At 36.5% G+C, this 21,298-nt stretch overlaps 1 protein-coding gene across 1 annotated transcript in view; it reads right to left on the reverse strand.

The window, feature by feature from the left end:
- LOC131041892 (UNC93-like protein 3) overlaps nt 1-20,780 on the reverse strand; it is a 61,853-nt gene extending 41,073 nt beyond the window's left edge. Inside the window, exons 1-9 of the mRNA XM_057975122.2 lie at nt 20,214-20,780; nt 19,784-19,947; nt 19,055-19,118; nt 18,550-18,663; nt 18,400-18,444; nt 18,003-18,247; nt 17,779-17,869; nt 2,188-2,300; nt 1,916-2,042 (exon numbers count right to left, since the gene is read on the reverse strand). Of these exons, the coding sequence (XP_057831105.2) occupies nt 1,916-2,042; nt 2,188-2,300; nt 17,779-17,869; nt 18,003-18,247; nt 18,400-18,444; nt 18,550-18,663; nt 19,055-19,118; nt 19,784-19,947; nt 20,214-20,405 (1,155 nt within the window). The 5' untranslated portion in view covers nt 20,406-20,780. The remainder of the gene's footprint in view (nt 1-1,915; nt 2,043-2,187; nt 2,301-17,778; nt 17,870-18,002; nt 18,248-18,399; nt 18,445-18,549; nt 18,664-19,054; nt 19,119-19,783; nt 19,948-20,213) is intronic.
- Nucleotides 20,781-21,298: the final 518 nt, after the last annotated feature.

Consider the following 21,298-nt stretch of genomic DNA (forward strand, 5'->3'; position numbering starts at 1 on the left):
TAAATGCATATATTCAATCTCAACAATAGTAACTTCTGGCACATACACTAGCATTCCATTGGACATTATGCTAACCTCTTTAAAGGTACACATGGCTCATCCTTATATGACACATCCATGTGATCTTCATTATCAATGCTTTCACTTACTCACAGTGTCTTCCAAGGCATCTCAATCAATATTTCAGTCAAAACAGCTTCTTACTTCTTCACACAAATTCCTCGATACTGTGGTTGGCTTTACCATTAGTTGTTACTTCTACATGCTACTCCATGAATCAAGCCTAGCCTTCAACCATGCAATTCCTAGCATGGTAAAGGAACTACTCCACGGGAAATGTTTCAACATGCTTCTCTCTAGCAACATCTTTACCCACACTAAAACTTCTTTAAACAATTTATAACATAGAGGAGTCAAAAACTTAAAGCTTCATCAATCAAAGAGAAGGTTGATATGCAAAGTGAATGATGTACGAATTACTAGCAACTTTCAAAAATACTTCAGCTGCACATGTCCATGCTAGATCCTAACACTTCAGCTGAGCATTCAACTCAGATGTCTAGACAGAAAATCACAGGTGAATGCTTCAGTGCTAGTTAATCCATCCTAATAACCACTAAAATAAGTGCCCACGAAACTCAACCCAAAATTCTTCATATAAATTGCTATGAAATCATTCTTCCTTTCTCTATTTACAAATCTATATACCTTTTGGTGTCTCAGCTTCAATGGATCTTTATATTTTGTATGAAAACTATCTGCATATCTCACTATACATTATTTCCCAAGACATTGTTACAAGTTACAACCAGTACAGAGTATCATAAAAGGTCCCCACAACAAAACCAAAATGTTAACCATTTTCTCTAATGATAAGATTTACATAACTATCATGGCTAACTCATTGTTGTAGCTCCTACACATTGGCTTCACAATCATATATCTCACCTAAAGTGTGTGAAGAGTTCAATACTTTCTTTTAGAGACTTCTATACTGATCATAAGAAGAATATAGAAGACTGTAATCTAGATATAGGAATTACTTTTCTACAAAACTATTAAACATAACAACCAAAACGTCCATTGAACCAGTTAGAGAACAATATTAGAACCAGATATGTTTCTTTCTATTTATCTTCACTTCTTTTCCACTATCTTCATCTCACGCCTATATTACAAATACAATGCAGGTACATACAGGCATATTTTCCATTGTCAAGTATGCACCCTAAACATATACATCACAAAGTTAAACACAAGAATAATACTTGGTCAAATATGCATGCTAGTATGAGTACATTTACAAATATTGGCACATGGTGCAGCTTGTTAGAAAACCATGGGATCAGTCCACAATGATGCCAACAGATAGAACTTTCAGCAGATAAGCTTTCAAGGACATTCAAAATATGGCTATACTGAAGGTATTGCCATGGGTTATCTTCTGCTCTTAGGTGGTCGTCTGCAGTTTTTCAATAATGATTCATGTTTGTATCCTTTGTTTTCAATGATGATTTTGCACAAGTTGAATCATATTATTTGTTAATCAGCTACCAATTTTAAAGTTTGACACATAGGTAGTTTTCATTGATTCTCACTATTTTATATGTAATCATTCCTTCACTATTGGGCATAGATAATCTTCTGCATATTTCGGGAAGCTTTCCTGTTGTTCTTTTGGTGTTCCATAGTGTCAGTCAACAATTTTTTGTTTATCTGTATTTTTTCTTTTGGGTTTTGGGCGTGGAAATTGAATGGTTGCGAAGCATTTCAGGTAGCTGAGATTTTTTAAAAACACTAAATTTTGAAAAGAAAAAAATAGAGTCAATTCACTGTAATTGGTTAAGCAATCACAGAGTATTTTATATTATTCCAAACAAAATTCTGACTTAATAATCTATGTAATATGACTTACAGTATCATGTGGAAACAGTATTCCAAGCAGAGCATTGATTTGTGTGTTAAAAATGCCATCACCCGCCCCCCATGCTGCTGCCATGCCTAGTATGTAGATTAAGCCTACTTGACTACTTCCATTGAAGCTGTTTGATAAACACAACAATCCAGCAAATAAGAACTAAAAAACTGAAATGACAAATGAGTATGTTATCATTAAAAGCACAAAAAATCTCCTATGCAATCCTACAGATCACGTTGAATGTAAAAATTTCAAAATATAAAAGTCACCTGTGACCCAACCATAGTCGGAAAAGTACAATGGCTTGAAGCAAAATACCAATATTAGTAATAATGCTGATGGATAGCAGACCAGTTGTCAGGCGCCCAGCCACCAATGAAAACTCCATGAAATATGATGTTCACGTGTTAGCAATGACAATAAACAATACAAATTAATTCTAGCAATAAGCACATTAATTTCTGAACATACAATATTGTACTCGTGTAAAAGAGCACACGTTAATTTCTTAATAATCATATTTTTTCATTATTGGACACTCAAAAAATGTTCAACAGAGGAAAATCAAATTTTCACAATATTGATTTCACAAGACAGTGTGAAGTGTAATCATTTTCAACCTCCTACAGAATGTCAGTATGATCATTGGTGGTTCCATTTTTCTGAATTAAAAAGGGATTCCATATGTTAAAATACATGTAACTATCCCTTCCCAAGCAGACAACACCAATGGCCAAACCTTATTGGTTCTATTCCAACTGCAAAATTACCCAGTTAAATAAAGGATGTGACAAAACCTTGGCAGCACAAGAAATGATAAAATGTAACTGAAAATCAAATATAATAAAAAGGATTCATTCTGGCCATACTTATTGTTTGTGGTTCTCAGGTACAGGAGGTAAAGGAACCCAACCTCAGGAAAGCATTAATCAAAAAAACTTGGTATGAATATACTGTAGTATGCCAATGTAAACATTTTTCAAAATGTCATTTGTCCTTTTTCTCACCAATAATATCCTTTATTAAAAAGTGAAAATTCAAAATTTAAAGGTGGCGCCAAATTTGAGTCCATTAGACCTATCCTTGGAGAGGTATATTTATAAGTTACATGCTTTCATTTGGGGCATGCGAGTGTGATAAATTTCCCTTCTTGTTGAGATTTTGAGCAATCAATCAAGGATGGAAACCCTTGATTTCTGATTGGCAGAGAGGAGGATGAAACCCCAAGCCACTTTGAGCATATCTGCTTCTGGAAATTGCATATGAGCTTAACCAGAGATACTTGATTGCAGGAAAGAGGAGACAACTTTGGAAATATTATATATATGCCCAGTTGTAGGCTGCGTTAGATCCTGTTCATAAACCCTTTCCATCTGATCTTCTTTAGGAGCAGGCTGGAGTGAACTATAAGGCAAATCTGCATGCTGATCCTTGCCACCACAAACCCCAACACGCTGCAGGAGATCTGATATATAAAGGAGAGTGTATATCATTTAGAGGTACCAACTTTGTTGATTTCACAGAGCGCATTTGGAGATATCAACGCAGCATCCACACCAACAGCCGCCACCCCATTCTGGATAGTTTGAACTTAAAGACCAACAGAAGTGAGGCGAATTCAGGTCGGATGCAACCTCAAGGAGAAATTGTGGTCTGGAAGTGTTATCTATTTATTAGGGCAGCTTGGTGGAGCCTATGTTCAGGTTATCATATTTACCTCTACTGCTGTAAACTGAATTAAATCTGGTGTCATTTACATAGTATATACATATATCTATTTTAATTCAGATCTACAGAAATAAAATTCCACTCTGTTCTCTACAAGGAGTTTAAATAGAAATTACCACTGTTACAGTTTGTGCTTGCATATTTAGGGTCTGATTAATAATCATAATTACAAGTTCACAAAAGAAAAAGGAATCAATTATAATGAGTAAAGCAACCCTATATCAGCACAAAATCAGTTTGAAGCAGCCCTAGGTCATTACACAAAAGACGTTTTTAATGTGCTATTGGATGACAAAACAAACGGGCATTACTTCTTCCTACAGAGATATTCTTTGCTGGTATATTTTCTTGCCTATTTACATTTTAGAATTTGAATTTGGAATCAAATATATATATCTTGCTATTTTCCCAATAGAAAGTGAATTTTGGAGGAAAAATATATTTGAAAGCATCAAGACACATAGTTTTTATATACAAACATAACCATGTTAATAAAATACAAACATAAAAGAATCAATGAAGCATATGGGCAAATACCAACAACCAAGGGAGAAATGGTCATCTAATAGCAACTAAATAATGGTTTCAGAACCAGAAATCACAGAACTGTTGTCTTCACATAAAGAAAATTAATGATCATTTGAATTTATTTATGGACTGTTCCAAACATTTTATTTGGGAAATATTAAAGAAATTAATTACCATTAAACCACTTGAATATGGAGCTCTTCAAAAGCAAATTGAGGAGGCCAAAAACAGAACAGAGGGAGAAAAAATACAAGATAGAAAGACTGCAAGTTTATATCATATATTCAAAGAGGTATTAAACTTGCAATAGTAAAAAGAACATCAATATGACATCAGATAAAGAGTTAACCAAGAAGATCAAGAAATATTGAGATTTAAAAAGCATTATCAATCACTTTTATCTCAAATTATGTGCTTAAAAAAGGCAAGGTCTATCAGAAACAAGAAGATATTAAAACTTAAAAGTATTGATGAAGAAGTATGCAAGAGGCTTGAAGAAGTTGTAAACAAGAAGATCAAGGAAGCATTGAATCTGTATGAAAGGAATGAAGAAATAAAATAACCAATCCAACTAGGTAGAGCAACGCCATACCAGTATTGCAACTTAGCTTGAAAAAAGAGGTATGGAAAAAATAGAACGAAAACAAAAACAAATTCAAATACAATGTGATAAACTTCATATTAGGACTAATGAGAAGTAGATGAGATTAGAATTCATGTTTTTCAACATGCAAGAAAGGGAAGATTTTTGTAATGCAATAACTACAAGGATTTAGGATTACTAATGCTGTTGAAAGCATTTTATCTGTGTGTCAAATCATGTCTACATTCTCATTGTGAAAGACAACTAGATAAACATCATCAAGTATATTGTTATCTTAATTGCTATAACTGTAAGAGTTGGCAAAAAAGACACTATCATACAAGAGTATGGAGAAAAATAAATAATAATGCCATGGGAAATGACATCTTGTTACATTAGTCCCAAACTAAAATGAAAATCAACAATATGAATGGAAATATCATCTCTGAAATATTTTGCTTATGTGGTAACTCAATTGGTCAAGGTTTTGTTGTGACATTTTCACACATTGCCCCATTGCAAATGGGGACCTGTTGTGACCATTTCACACATCGCCCATTAAAATGGGGACCCCCTCTTTTCGCTTTTTATTTTGCCTATTCTTCTCTCTGCTTTTAGGGTTTTGAGTGAGTGAGTGGTCTGTCTGGGCTAGGGCTAAACCTTAGGAGGTTTCTTCCGAATGTTTTTCAAGCTGAGTCCAGTCAAATTTTGAAAGTTATTAAGCATCCTTCCGAGGGTTGGGATTATTGAAATAAGGTGAGTCTGTCAGGAGAGTCAGATAGGTCTTAGGTTAGGTCTAATCAGGGTTTTGGGGTAAAATCCTAACTTTGTCTAGGTGTTAGCATTTTGAAGGTGAAACTATGTATTCTTGCCTAGGTAAATTTTGATCAAATTTCGGAGGTAAAATGATCCCTGAAACGGAGAAATCGCTCCTGTCCTTCACTGGAGGCCCAGGGTGAATTTCATTCCAAGTGCAATTTCTTATTTTGCGAGGGCTTGCTAACTGATTCCTGGCCTTGAAGATGACCTAACTCTGCCTTGTGAAATGTTTGGAGACTTAAATTTTGAATGGATTAGCCAAAAAGGACAAAAGCGCTCCTGTCCCTCTCCAAGGGACCAGGGCAAAAATGTTATTTTATGCATATTTGTCACTGACTTTTCTATTTTGTTTTGTGCAGGGTCTCCAGGAAAGAGAATTGGACGTGACTTGGTGTTTCTGAAGATTTTGAAGGCATGAAAATAATGAATTTTGAAGGATAAAGTGGAAAAGCACCCCTGTCCCTCACTGAAGGACCAAGGCGAAAGGGCTTATTTGAGTCATTCCTGGCCTTGTTTGGTCAAATTGAAACATCAAAGGCATGGTGGATGTGGAAATGAACGTGATAAAACATCCAGACTTGATTTAAAACAATGAAATGATGAAGTTTTTGCCTAGAAGGTCAAAGGCGCTCCTGTCCCTCACTGAAGGACCAAAGCGATTTTCTCTATATGCACAATTTTAGACCTTTTTTGGACATTAACTCTTATTCGTAGCGTGAAGTAAGATGAAATCTTCCCTAGCAAAAGAATTTCGAGGTGAAAGGTGAGACAATTTGGCCTAGATGGCAAAAAGTGCTCCTGTCCCTCACTAAAGGACCGGAGCTTGAATTTCAAATTTGCACTATTTTTGCAAGATTAAAGTGATTTTACGATTTGAAGAGGTCAAGGGAAGCATGTTTTGTCCATTGAATATAATTTAAGTGGTCCACAAAGGAGTAAATCAACCCAAGTGACAATAGGCGCTCCTGTCCCTCACTGAAGAACCATGGCGTTTTTTCAAGTTTCTCCTCTTTGTTTGAGATTTTATGGCAAAACTTGACTTGGATGGAAAGGACGAATGATGTTTTATGCCTTAGACACAATTGAGGGTTTAAAAGACAAGGAAATATTCCATGAAATAAAAAGGCGCTCTTGTCCCTCTCCAAGGGTCCAGAGCGATTTTCCAAAAAGTGTAAATTTCTTGCAAAGACAAGGCAAGTGTTGTGATCGAAATGAATGGAAGAAGACATGATTAGCCCATTGAAGATAATTTGGAAGGTTAGCAAAGGACAAACAAACTTGAATTTGCAAAAAGTGCTCCTGTCCCTCACCAAGGGACCAGGGTGAAAAACATGTTATCTAGCCTTTCTCGCCAATTTTGGACAAATCAAGGTCAAGGCGCAAGTTTGAAATAATGTTTAAAATGCTTCGAGGTGGAATTGAGATGCAAGAGTTGCAAATTTTGATGACAATTGGCAAAAGTGCTCCTGTCCCTCTCCAAGGGACCAGGGCGAAATCTCCAAATATGCCCATTTACCTTGCATTTTGAAATGATATTTTTAGTACTAAGACTCAAGAAGTAGTGAAATGTGATATCCTACGCCTGGAGGGTAATTTGAAGATTAATATGATCAAGAATTTGCACAAGGACTCAAAGCACTCCTGTCCTTCACTGAAGGACCAGGGCGATTTTTATGAAATCAACAATCTCCCTCCGAGATTATGCTAAGGCAAGGTTGTGCGAGATAGGAAAGGATCTTCTAAAGCATGGTGAACAAAGATTTGACTTCAAAATTTGAGAATCCTAGCCTAAAATACAAAAAGCGCTCCTGTCCCTCTCCAAGGGATCAGGGCGAAAATCTTTGGAAAATCAATTTTACCTTGCAGTAACAAGTTAGACATGCATGAAATGAATGAGAGGGATCATTGCTTACCCCACAGCGAGAATTGACAAATAAAGGTGAAGGATTAAGACCAAGAAATGAAAAGGCACTCCTGTCCCTCTCCAAGGGTCCAGGGCGAAAATGTCCTAAGGCACGTTCCTTCTAAAGATCAAGTGAATTAAACTCAAGACTCCAATTAAAATGCCATTTTTAATGGCTAGATGAAGTGTTGGCGATTAAAAATGAGGGATGCAAGGCCTAGATTGAGAAAAGTACTCCTGTCCCTCTCCGAGGGACTAGAGCGAAGTCATTGGCATTCATTACTTTTTACCTTATTTCAACGTTAATATCCTCCAAATCGCATTAGATGCCAAAATTGCCAACTTCGAAATATTTGAAAAAATTTAAATTAAATTGGCATTTAATAAAAGGCACGTTGGCATTTATTAATTAATTTTGAGCCTTAGAAAATCGAATTTTTTATTGTTAAGGCATTTAAAATTAATTTTTGTGAAATTAAAATTAAAAGATGGAGCGCTTGGGGGTTTATTTCATTCATTTTATCAAGTCGGCCTCTTCTTTTTTTTTAATTTTATTTATTTTTTGGCCTATTTCATCAAGTCGGCCTATGGGGAGGTGAAGTGATGAGCACCCTATATAATAGGGGTGTTTTGAGCAATTTTAAACAATCATTCACTCATTATTTCAAGTGCGAACTTGGAGAGCAAGAAGGAAGTGCGAAATCTGGTCTAGTTGGGGCGAATTTACCTCAAGTGTTGAAGACTAAAGGTTGTGGAGTTGATGCTTGTGAAGACTAAAGGAGGCACATTTTGCTAAAAGGAGGACTTCGATCTACATTTTGCCTAGCCAAAGTTCACCTTATTTTTGCATTATTTTTTAGAATTAATTCTCAAGTGGAGGTATGGCGAGATCATCCTAGTCCCAATGTTGAAATTTTGAATTTTGAACTTTAAGTTTTTGAAAATTGCATAGTTAATTAGGAAATGATAACTCAAGATTTATCATGAAGTTTCCTAATTAATATCTTTTAATCTTCATTGCTACTCGCTTCAAAATATGTTACTAATTATGAAATGTTGTGTAGGTGTCAAGATGGCAACTCCAAAGGCAGGAGCATCTACTAGTCGTCCAGCTCTCATGAAGGAAGATCAGAGGAATGAAGAATTGGAGACCAAGATCGTGTCCAAGTGGAGCAACATTGGAGATACCAACTTGGGAAACTTCAGTGTGAAGAAGTTTCGAGAGGTCCCTTACATTGGAAAGCCATCACCTATCGCAAAGAGAATAATTGAAAGCGGCATCATCAAGGCGGCCGGTTTCCCTCCAACAGTCCAGTGCCATGAGCTGATGATCGAGTGTGCTCGCCATTATGACCCACAGTCAAAATCAATCGTATCCAAGGAAGGGAACACTTTGGCATACCTTTCGAAGGAGGCTATAAGTGAAGCTCTCCATCTTCCAGAGCATAAAGATATGATTTACAAAAGCCTAGAAGGAGCCAAGTCAATGTATGAAGATGATCCAGACACATGCTTGAGCATCATCAATAAGAATTGGTTACTCAAAAGTCGTCCTTGCCTGAGCAAGATTCCCAATACACCACATAGGATCGACTTCCAGGAGGAATACAGAGATTTGATAACTGTGCTCAATCAAGTTACAGGGGCTCCTCAGGCCTTCTACTTCGAAAAGTGGATGTTCTACTTCATCCAAGTGATAGTCCAAGGAAAAGGAACGATTCATTGGGCTAGAATTATTAGCCATTGCCTGGATGTGCAGTTAAGAAGACTAAAGCCTACCAAGTCATTCCACATGAGCTCATACGTCATATATGCCTTGATCAGGAGTTTCGAATATGCAGGACTACCTCACAGAGGAGTGATCGGAAGAGGACCCGAAGAAGTGAGAGTTTGTGACTCTTATGTTCATTTGCATCATCCACCAGGAAGTGACTACAAGTTAGTCAATGATACCTTCACGATGAACATCACTAGGATATTAAAAGGCGGGATTCACAACCGACTATCTCTAGATGCACAAGAGCTTGTAAAGAGGTATGGTGCTTGGTTCATCCAGGTTCCAAAGTTTACTTATATTAGAGTTCATGGGTGTCCTTCACCTCCCTACATGTTGCCGAGGTATCCGACAGACAGGATAGTGCTACTTGAGGTGACTAGGCAGTTGGCAGACTATGCGAAGGCATTCAGACATAGGCATAGAAATGGAATTCCCGTGCCCATCATATTAGGGAATTCAGTTGAGGTATGTCCTAATGCTCTAGCCTTGGACGATGCAGAGAGGGAGTTGGCCTCATATTCATTCACATTCTTTGCCTTGAGAGAGAATTTTGATCCTTATGGGTATATAGAAGAGACATATGGTAGGAAGTACAAGCACGAATTTCAAGTAGAAGACTTTTGGATGAATCTCTCAAATGATTTAGAAGTGAAAAGAAAGATGCATTCTAGATTAACTTTAGATTTCATCAGGAAATGCAAAGTTTACAGAGTGGCCGATCAAGCTCAGGACAGTGGCAGACATCTCCAGTCATCCTATGACAGAGAGGACAAAGCAATGAAGATAGATTGGAACGAGCCTGAGATCTCAGACTTGAGAGCTTTGATAGCCCCAGTTTTGTCATGTACTCGCAGATGGGTGGATGTACAACATCAAAAGTTAAGAGAACAGAACGTACCAATGACTTTTACTTTGGAGGAAAGACCAGAAGAAGGAGGAGCAAGCGCAAGTGAAGACAATTCTCATCCTAGAGGCGCGAAGAGGAAAGAAAGACCCGAGAAAAGGGGACCCTCCAAGAAGAAGCAAGAGGCCAATCGAGATCGCTCATCAGGTACATCATCTCGACATGAGAAAAGGACAAGTCAAGTTGAAGGACAAGAGATGACGATGCCTGAGGTGGATGAATCTATGGAGTCAATAGTACAGAATGATAAACCTGAAAAAGGGAAGGCACCTCAGCATTCATCAAGTCGATCTCCCCAAGTCAATGAGCTACATGAGACAAGAATGATGATGAAGTGACATCTCCTCTCCGAGAAGACGAACCATTGCCTAAAGAAATACAAGTTAGAGAGACGAGATCCGCCATTCCAGATTGGTTGAAGGAGACACTGACAAGGGTGATTGTGATTGAGGATGAAGATAATGTAATTGACTTAGAGAGCCTTGTAGGAAATTCTCAAGAAGTAACGGAGAGGAAGAAGGCCACCAAGATGTCCAAGATGATCAGAGATGAGACAGGGTCCAGGAAGTTGCAGATAGCTACACCAATAGTGGACAAGTATGAAGGTGAAATCCTTGCAGAAGAGTACGATGTAGAAACATTTGAGTTTGGTCCACTCACTGCTGAGCAAGCACTGGATGAGGCAACCGATTCATTTGAAGTACTTAAAGACAAGCTTAAGGAAGAAATGGAAAAGAATAGAAAGCTTGAGAGAGAGAGAGAGGTGCTTGGAGAGGCTACTTTAGCCATCTCAATCAGCCCTTGGGGCGTCAGGATCCAGCAGTGTCTCTTGTGCAAGCACTTCCCCTTGAATCAGTTGGCGAGGCAGAGAGAGTCAAGAGCTTGGTTCAGCTTATGAGCTCTTGGATTGACAAATACCACACAGTAGCTGTTGAATTTGCAACGAGAATGATGCAGACAATCCACCGAGCTATCCAGGTCCTTGAGATCGTCCACAACCTAATGATAACAGTAGCCGCTTTCGCTCACACTAGAGATGTTATCATTCCTGTTCTACAAGTGATCAGACAAACACCAAGAAAGATCCTAGCACAAGAAAAGATAATGGATGGAGGAGCTCATAATTTACTTCAGTGGTCAACCCTACTCCAGATGAAAGAGGTTCTTTTCGAGGACATCAACACCAAATGCAATCAAGTTGAGGGCGTCATCCATCCAATTCAGGACAAGGTGTTTGAAGTGTTATGTACCATTCTCGGTAGGAGGATCGAAGTTGAGACCGATGTGGACCTTCAAGAGTTGGAAGAAAGAGTCAAGGTTATCTTTTGCAAAGATGAGAGTGTCATCACAAACGAGCAACGGGATCAAATGTTCGCTACTATGCTCCTGATTGAGAAGATCAAAGAGTTCGAACCTGGATGGGATGCGGCTATTCTCAAGGCCTTTGATTAGGTTATCCACTTGGAAGAACGAATGAGGAATCTTCCCGAGATTCCTATTGCTGAGATTGAGGGAATTGTGTCCAGATTCATTGCATATGCTAAGAAGGAACATTGGAAAGGGAATAAGGTTCTAGAAGAGAGGTCGTTATAAAATGATGTGGCATCTTAATTATCATTGGTCTATGTTTCCTAGATTTTTGTGCCAATTAAATATTTGGCTATGCATTTAATAATGTTCAACTAAAAAGGGAACTTTTTGTAACAAACCCTAATTAGGGTTTAGGTGTCAAAATCTCAACCGTTGATCTTCTTTTGATCTGGGCTATTCATTGTAATTGAGGATGCTATATATACCCTCACTCATTTTCATTTTGTAATTAGATGATTAGATATTAGAGATTGGATAGTTAGAAATTAGAAGATTAGAGCTTTTGGAGAGAAGAAAGTTATTTTGTAGCAAGATTGAGCATTGAAGAAAGAATTTCAAGCAATTGTTCTCTATTTTGGCTTTGAGATCAATAAAATATTGAAGTTATGGTGTTTTATTGCAATTCTTGTGGCTATTTTCATAGTTGTTTACTTTCTTGAATCATTCTCGGTCGAAGTAGCATTTTAGTTTGAAGGACTAAGTGTTGGGCTTGATCTTTGGTGAGATTCACGTTCCAAACCACTAGCTTCTTACTGAATGTAAGGACGCCTTGTGTGGTCAACTAGAGATATTTGGATTGCTTAAACCTTCAATCATTATTGAACTATTGATATGTACCTTTATGGTAGTGTCTATAATTCTTGATGATTTGAAAAATCACTAATCACCTTAGAAGATCACATCAATTCCAGTAGAGTTGTAATTTCTTGGCGATACTGAAATTGGTAGAATCTTACCAAGTCTGGCCTACATTGAGTCATTCTTAGGATTAGATTAGAATTCATCTCTTGCAAACCCCATCTTTTGATCTTTTTTTAAGAACTTGTTAGTTTTAGGAAATTTCTGTTCCTGCAATTCGAAAACGTAAGGCCCCTTGAAGAAACAGCATTTACAACGACCACTGGTGCTTATCCACACGTAGAGATCCTACATCGAAGAACCTTGGAGTCATCATGATAGATCCTTTTTCACGACATCTTCAGCAATCAGAGGCTTTACTCAAGAGAGGATAAGGTACCCTTGGGTATTTTATTCTGTGTTTGATAGTGTACAAAATACACGTCAACAGGACCCCTCTTTTTGCTCGTAGGCTAGGCCTTTTTTTCTTTAGGTTGCATAGCTTGGCAGTCAGTTTCAGCTTCCTAGCTCCTAATTAGATGACCTCCTGTTCATCCAGGGTCATTGCTTGAGTTAGTGATAAGTGGGGTTTGCGTGAAATGAATGGCGAAGTATCAAGGTGTATAGGGTTTATTCTTAGGAATGGATGGAGGAGCGAGAAGTGGTGAGTTTGCTTGTAATTCCGTCAAGAATTGCAAGCATAATGCCTTAAGTTCATGAACTCCAAGTCCATATTTGTGCAAGACCAAGGTGGGGATATAATATGAAAATTTGACTGACTCTAGAGTTAAACCCCTTGCACCACATACATGCATTCAAGTTTGTGCACAAAGTTATGTATGCACACCCTCTAAAACCGCTCAATTCATGCACAAATTTGTGCAGAACCCCTTGCTACTTGCGCACAGCTTATGCAATGCTAACAAAACATCTAATTTGCATAAACAAGATTTATACACAAAATTGTGCAGGCTTATGTTTAAATCCCACCCTTGCACTAAGTTGTGAATGTACACATGGAGAATGTGCTCTAGTTTGTGCAATTACACCCCCTAAAAACCAACCTTGTAATGCAAATTATCATTCAAAATATTTTCTATGTGTTGCCTTAAGGGAGCCTCTACCTGCATTTTGTGCAAGCACACCCCTAGAGTGTGCCCAAGGTCAGGTTTGTACAAGCTTGATTCCCAACTTGCTAACGCATGTACAAGTGCAAAATCCGCTCCATTTGTGTATGGAGTATGGACACCTGTTTTTTTTGCTGCATTTGTGTATGGACACCTCATTTTTCTGCTCCATTTGTACATGCACAACTCTCCATTCTGGACCCCCTAGTCATTTCAAGGCAAGGACATGATTCACATTTCAATGATGCATTGGATCAAAATGCAAGATCATTGCAACTAAAAAGATTCATGACATGATGAAGATGAAGGACTCAATAGGGTGTTCACATTCAAAGATGCAGCTCAACATCGAGACAAGGATCACACTACAAAGAAGAAGAAGCAAATCAACAACATGAAGAAGGACTTCATGTCACAACCCTATTTTTCATCACTATTATTAAATAATTTAATTATTAATTAATTAATTAATTTATAAATAATAAAAAGGGGGCATGAATATAAATATGAAGTTAACTGCTCGTTCAATGAAGTTGTGGCTCTTTACTCGTGCTCTGCCTCTAATAATCCTATTTGTGCATTGAGTCTTTTACTCAAGGCGTCTGCAAGTAGTTATCCTAATAAATTCTATGTCAACGTGACTCCAAGATAACTCCTTTATTGAAGCACGAAGCTGATATAACTAGGAGTTTTTCAAAGTAACAACCTTGAATTGCATTGTTCAGTCCACCCTCACTGGAGATTTAGTGAGAGCTTTAATCTGCAAAACACAAAAATTTTGGAGGTCTTTACACTTCACCACTCATAAGACGGTTCAAGACATTAAAACAAGAGCAAGATTCGACATTGCAATAATGAAGTACATGCTACAACAATCTTGAATTTCCTTCGCAAATCCAAGAATAAAGGTCAGTACAACAAGGAGGCCATCCCGATCAAGGACATCAATAACAACATGAAGGTACCTCTACGTCAAGAGGAAATATTTGAAGTCCAACACGAAGATCAATGCAAGGTTCAAGGTGAAATGCAACACAGGACGAAGTTCCCAAGTTTATAGTATGATCAAGAGATAGTTTGAAGAATTAAGCAAAGTTAGTAACTTTGTCATCAAAGATGATATAATTTGGGAATATGTCCCATCATCATCACATCAAGCAACTGGAAATGTTGAGCATCAAGAGATATTGCTCAAGACATAAACACTTCTTGTGATGATCTACAACATAAGCATGATGAGTTGGCACCTAGTCACATTCAACCAATCAAATAATTCAAAGTCAAGGCGTCCAAGTTCGATGTATCTAACTCATCCTACAAAGAAGATAACTACCCATGTGGAAGGAACTAAATTCAATGTACCTAACCTCATTTTTTATTGGTCCAAATTCAAGGAAGGACATGTGTCCACCATGTTGTAATTTTTTTCATTGGTCAATGAGGTGTTAGTTGTAACTAACGCTAACTAGGGTTTTATTGTTGAATCTCAGCCATTGATTCCAAATCAATCCTAGCCCTTAAATTGTATTTGAGATGTCTATACAAGGCATTACCTTCTCATTTGTAAAGTTTAATGATAAATCATTAGGAGTTAGAAGTAGAATAGGAGGAGAAGATAGAGATTGTTGCCAAGACCATGGCAAAATAAATACTTGGTATGAGCTGCTTCTGGATTCGATTGTGTGAGTGTTTTTACATCAACGTTTCGGATCACACTCTGTGATCCATCATCAGGATGAGAAAGAGATCATAAGGAGAAAAAATGATACAAGCTGCAAACCAACCACCAATTTAAAAGAGCAAGCAAGGAAGGAGGTGTCCTAGGGTAGTACAAGAGGAGGTCAAAAATAATAAACAAAGATGCAAAAGAAAACAAAAGGAAAATATAACAAATAATATATAAATAAGAAAGAGAAATTGTAAAAATATACAAATGTACAAATAAAGCAACAAGTTTTTAAAAATGAAATAGTTAAAAAATATAAAATGAAAAACATTAAAAATAAAAAATAAAATAATAAAAATATACCAAGCAAGAATTGAATACATGTGTGTGTGTAAATATGTATAAATATACCTATATATATTTTTATTTTTATTTTTAATTATTTCATTTTTAAAAACTTGTTGCTTTATTTGTACATTTGTACATTCGTATATTTTTACAATTTCTCTTTCTTATTTATATATTATTTGTTATATTTTCCTTTTGTTTTCTTTTGCATCTTTGATTATTATTTTTTGCCTCCTCTTGTACTACCCCAGGACACCTCCTTCCTTACTTGCTCTTTTAAATTGGTGGTTGGTCTGCAGCTTGTATCATTTTTTCTTCTTATGATCTCTTTCTCATCCTAATGATGGATCACAGAGTGTGATCCGAAACGTTGATGTAAAAACACTCACAATCGAATCCAGAAGCAGCTCATATCAATCACATGGATTGTGGAAATCTACTAGCATTAAAATAAATACTTGATTTCATTGAAGATATGGTGGATCGTTGTATGTGTTTCAACATGTTGCATGGTTTCTACTTCTCATAGTTTAGATGTGTTTATATGAAGTAGATTAGTTGAATGGAAGAACTTATTGTTGATTCATGGTGATACCTAATGTTCATACCATTTGGAATTTGTTGATTACAAGTTGCAGTGCATGGTTAGACTGAACTTATCTAAAAGCTTAACTTCAATTTCTCTATGCTCATTGTTCATGGTGTTGGTGTGCATAAGTGATCTGAAAATCATTCGCTTATCCTTAAGAGATTGCACCATCATTGTAGTTGTTTCCTCATGGTGAAGCAAAGCTTGGTTGGTGTCATCAAGTCAACAATCATTTCTTACATTGTTAGGTGTTAGCTTAAATTTCCTATCCCTTTATTCCTTTTGTCTTTTATTTTTCAAGTGAGTTAATTTAGATTCCACGTTCCGATTGTATTGCAAAGCATAAGTCCCTTTGTGATTACCAGCATTATCACATCATAAACTGAGTCTATCCAGAATATAAAGTCGATTGTTCTCATTATAAACCTTGAGCATAAGAGGTTTCTTTGTTCAAGAGGGGATAGAATACTTAGTATTTTATTCTGTGTTCGAGGTGTCCTAAAAAACACATCAACAAGTTCTTAAATCTTTGGTTAATATACATGTATGCAAGTTTTCCCAATTGTTATGAGCTCAATACTCTTCATCCAACACAATGCTAATAGGGAATTTGTTTCCTGTAACTAAATATCAGAATAGTTAGTGGAACCTGCCTATATGGCCTCTTAAGATTTTCAGCAAAACAGAATATCCCTTACAACTCTGATTCTTAAGCTATATATTGAACAAGGTTACTAGGAAATTAAAAACAACCATAAGATATAAGACTCCAAGTTTCAGTCCATTTACAGGGACATGAGTGTAACCCTATTTCCTAGCTTGAACTCTGTTTGGTATTCAATGAAAAAAGAACGAAAATGGCCACCATATTAGAAATTAAAACAGCTCATCTTGAATGGAAATGCCCCCGTTAAATGTTGAAAAACGAAGGAAGTAAATCCTTTCTCTTAACACTTGATAGCAACATATTATTTCTCCCAAAAGGAAAGTTACAATGTGAATGGAAATATCATCTCTGATATATTTTGCTTATGTTGTAACTCATTTGGTCAAGTTTCTTTTTAAATCTTAGATCAATATACATGTATGCAAGTTTTCCAATTGTTATGAGCTCAGTACTCTTCAACCGACACAATGCTAATAGGGAATTTGTTTCTTATAACTAAATATCAGATTAGTTACTAGAACCGGCCTATGTGGCCTCTTAAGATTTTCAGAGAAACAGAATATCCCTTACAACTCTGATTCTTAAGCTATATAATAAACAAGGTTACTAGGAAATTAAAAACAACCATAAGATATAAAACTCCAAGTTTCAGTCTATTTACAAGGACATGAGTGTAAACCTATTTCCCGGCTTTAACTCTGTTTGGTATTCAATGGAAAAAGATAGAAAATGGCCACCATAGTTAGAAATTGAAACAGTTCATCTTGAATGGAAATGCCCCCATTAAATGTTGAAAAGCAAAGGAAGTCAATCCTTTCTCTTAATACTTAATAGCAACATAGTGTTTCTCCCAAAAGAAAAGTTAAATATGATGAAGGTTAAATGCAGAAAATACACTAAAAATGAGCATGGTGTTTGCTCTTTGTCAATTGGTTTTGATTCTTTGAATGTTGAAAAAAGTACAACATATTTTCATAACGATGTTTTTTATGGGATAAACGTGGCCCACTTACAATTGCATCAGCTGCTCCAAAAATGGCCATAGCACCTCCAACTCCTGCTACGCCAATTGCAGGTTTGACTACAAACTTTGTAAACTCGGCCCTAAAATTGCAAAACAACAAAGCCACAAATAGCAATCAATATAAGTTGATGGTAAAATGACAAGCTTCAATAATGGACAAAATATTTGTTGTATGGGAAGCAAATGTTCATGAAGATTCTAGCAGATACATACCATACAAATGCTTGTTCAAGGCCTGAGTATGCAAGTAGAGGGATTAATAATAGCATCCTTTTGTCAAGTAGAGGAACAAAGGTTGCCCTTAGTAGATTTCCAAAAGAAGCTTGTGAAGAATGTATGCCAAGCCCTGCTTTTGACCTGCTTTGTTTACTTAAAAAGAATGCTAAAATAGTTCCCAATGTCATGCTTCCAAGAAATACTGCAAACAGCAATGTGGTGCCTGAGTTACTTGTGGCTTCCTGCAATCAGCAATGATAATAAGTATAGCATAGGATTTCAAAACGACTGATATGTGTGTACTTAAGAAACAAGAGCAAGATAAGTACCCATGGACCAACTTATTAGAAATAAGTAACCCAATCAACAATAGATTTGAGATAAGAACACTCACTGAACCATTCTTGAGCAGAAGAAGTGAAAGCAGGTTACCAATAACCTACAAAGAAATCAGAAGCAGTTAGATTATATAAATTGCAAAAATGAATACAAAATGGTAAATCTCTCTCTCTCTCTAGATGAAGTATTCAAGTTTCAGACAAACCTGAGTACTAGCAAATGCTCCCCAAAATTCCCCATTGAAGTTCCCAAGAACTGTGCCTTCAGGAAGGTTACATTCAGTTGCATGGCTCCTTGCAGCAGAAGTAAGGTATGTTCCCTGTAAAAAGAATGGGACAGCCATGATCATGCTTTAAAATATCATACTTATCTCAATTATCTATTTTATAATTCTTTGTGTTGCAATTAAAATAGATTACATATTACGGGTGTGGTGCAATGGTTAAAAATTAAAACACAGAGCTCTCACAAAGGAGACCCAAATTTAAATCCCCACCCGCATTATGGAAATCATCACTCCCAGAGGAGATACATTTCCATCAATGGGGGCTTTGATAATGCAGTTTAAGTTGTGAGCAGAAATAGTGCCACGACAGAATAATGCAGTTTCAGTTGTGAACATGAATAGCGCCATCCCCAGGCTGGAGCATGGTGATTCCTCAAGCACCCTAAGAAAGCAAACAAAGTTATAGATTAAAGAGCATCCCTACCTCTGCCACCCATATTATAGAAGCTGTAAATCCAAGATACAGAGACGCTGGCACCATAGTATACCTGTTATAAGCAACACCAGAAATTAGAACCATTTGCCACCTGCTAGCAAGCTCTATCATAATCTGTATATTTTATTTGCCTATCTGCACCCAGTTGTACATCACAGGAGGGTCCTTCCACACTCAGCTAAACTGAATTGCAACTAATCAAGCTAGTCTAATTGCAACAATGCAGGCTTAGTGAGTTGCAGCTATTCAAGCAACTCAAACAGGAATGGACTTCGAATATGAAAGTTAAATTCAATTGTTTCCATAAGGGAGGGCTTTGTCTATTTGGGGTGGGATATCAGCTTTTCAATCTTTGAAATTTTACCTCTTAACCCTGTTGTTAGATTTATGTAACTTAGCTGTTCCATTAAGTAATATGAGATGTATATTAACAAACGATGTTGGCCAATTCCTTTCGTTTTCATTATTAAAAAAACTACTTTGAGAACCTTACCATTTGTTTTCCTAATTCTTTGTCACAGAGATTAATTTTAAGGCATGTGAACACCCACCATTTACCAAAGTGGGTTTATTAAAAAAAACTTAGCAAAAACCTATAAGTATTTATCGTAAGTATGCATTAGCACGCTTTAGTGTTTTAGTGCTGAGAAATGCTTATGAAGCTACTTACAAAAGGCCCAATGATTGTAAACAAAGTTAGTAGGTTCAAATGCATACCATAGTGGGTACAGATTGGCTGCAATGAATAACCAGTACCCTGAAGTCCCAAGAACAAGTGAATTCTTCGTACCGAACCTTCTAACTATAGGTGTTGCTATAAATGAGCATACAGTGAATGATGTATAAAGAATGCCCAATGACGTAGTTCCTAAGTTTCCATCCTGCAATCCAAAATCATGAAGTTCTAAAACAAAATAACAATAACAGATCAAATTATCACCAAAAAATACTAGCCCACTAATTTTCTTTCGGACAAACGGCAAGCCATTAATTTTCATGATCAGATTATCATGATCAAATAATAACCCGCTACATTTTTCAACAGCACGGGATAATTCTCTCACACAAAAATTGCCACACACTTTTTGTCAAAAAAATATTGAGCAATTTTCAAGCAAAGTTTAAAGAGAAAAAGAAAAACCCTCACAGAATGTAAAGAACTTTGCAAATTCTGAGCTGCAGAATAAGCCAAGAATACAAAGAGAAACGTAAAGCTCAGAACATGAAGGTCCCTCAGATGACGGCTGGAGGTCTTCGAATGAAAATTGAGCCTCTGAAGCTCTGCAACATCAGCAGACGTAGACGAGTCTGTTAAAAGAGGAAGGCTGTCAGGAGTCATCTCTCCAATTAATTTGATGGTTATTCGACCTAATCATCAAATGGGTATGCCTTAAACCATCGATATTTCCAGCCCCAAATGTAATTGCATAGTTATCCACGAACACAAGCAGACAGCTAAAAAACGTTAACCTGCGACGGCCTCTTTCTTATTTATTCATTTGTTGACCTATGTCCTGTACATTCTGTGGATCGTTCCGATGGATTCGGCTCTTAAATTTAGCTTTATAAATGAGAATCCATTCACATAGATCAAGCGAGGATGATGGGATATGACAAAAGTAATTAAGTATGAATTGTTAGGATCCAAAGAGCGCAAATTTGATGGCCGTATGGACTGATGAAGAAAACACAAGAAAAGACTCATTTCTTTGATCATTTTATGTCTACTTCTTTGGCTTACTTCTTGATGAAGGATGATAGAATTTGATTGGAAATATAGAGGAAAAATATACAAAAGTCGTAATGTATAATAATTCAAATTATAAAAATCATATGTCTATATTTGATAGATGGTTAAATTTTCTAAAACAAACTAAAAGATTACTATCAAATTCCATTAACAATTGAAATACAACAAATTAACATTTAATCTTTCTATGATTTTGATAGAGTGAAAGTAAGAATTTAATTTAAGAATAAATTACACACTCAATATATTAATTGCAGAGACATAAATTCCTATACAGGTAGATTATATCCATTAAAAGAACTATTATATTTTAACTTAAAGATGGGCAAACGGCCATCAAATTCCACTTCATCATCCTGAGATAAGACATCCGTAACGTTACAGGCCAATAATTTTCATATTTAATGGCTATATGCGTTTTCCAATAGAAATTTTGATGACGTAAACAATTTTCAAATGCACGTCTGTACACAAAATTTCTC

The sequence above is a fragment of the Cryptomeria japonica genome, chromosome 1 (assembly GCF_030272615.1).
Source record: "Cryptomeria japonica chromosome 1, Sugi_1.0, whole genome shotgun sequence".
In the NCBI taxonomy this organism is placed as follows: Eukaryota; Viridiplantae; Streptophyta; class Pinopsida; order Cupressales; family Cupressaceae; genus Cryptomeria; species Cryptomeria japonica.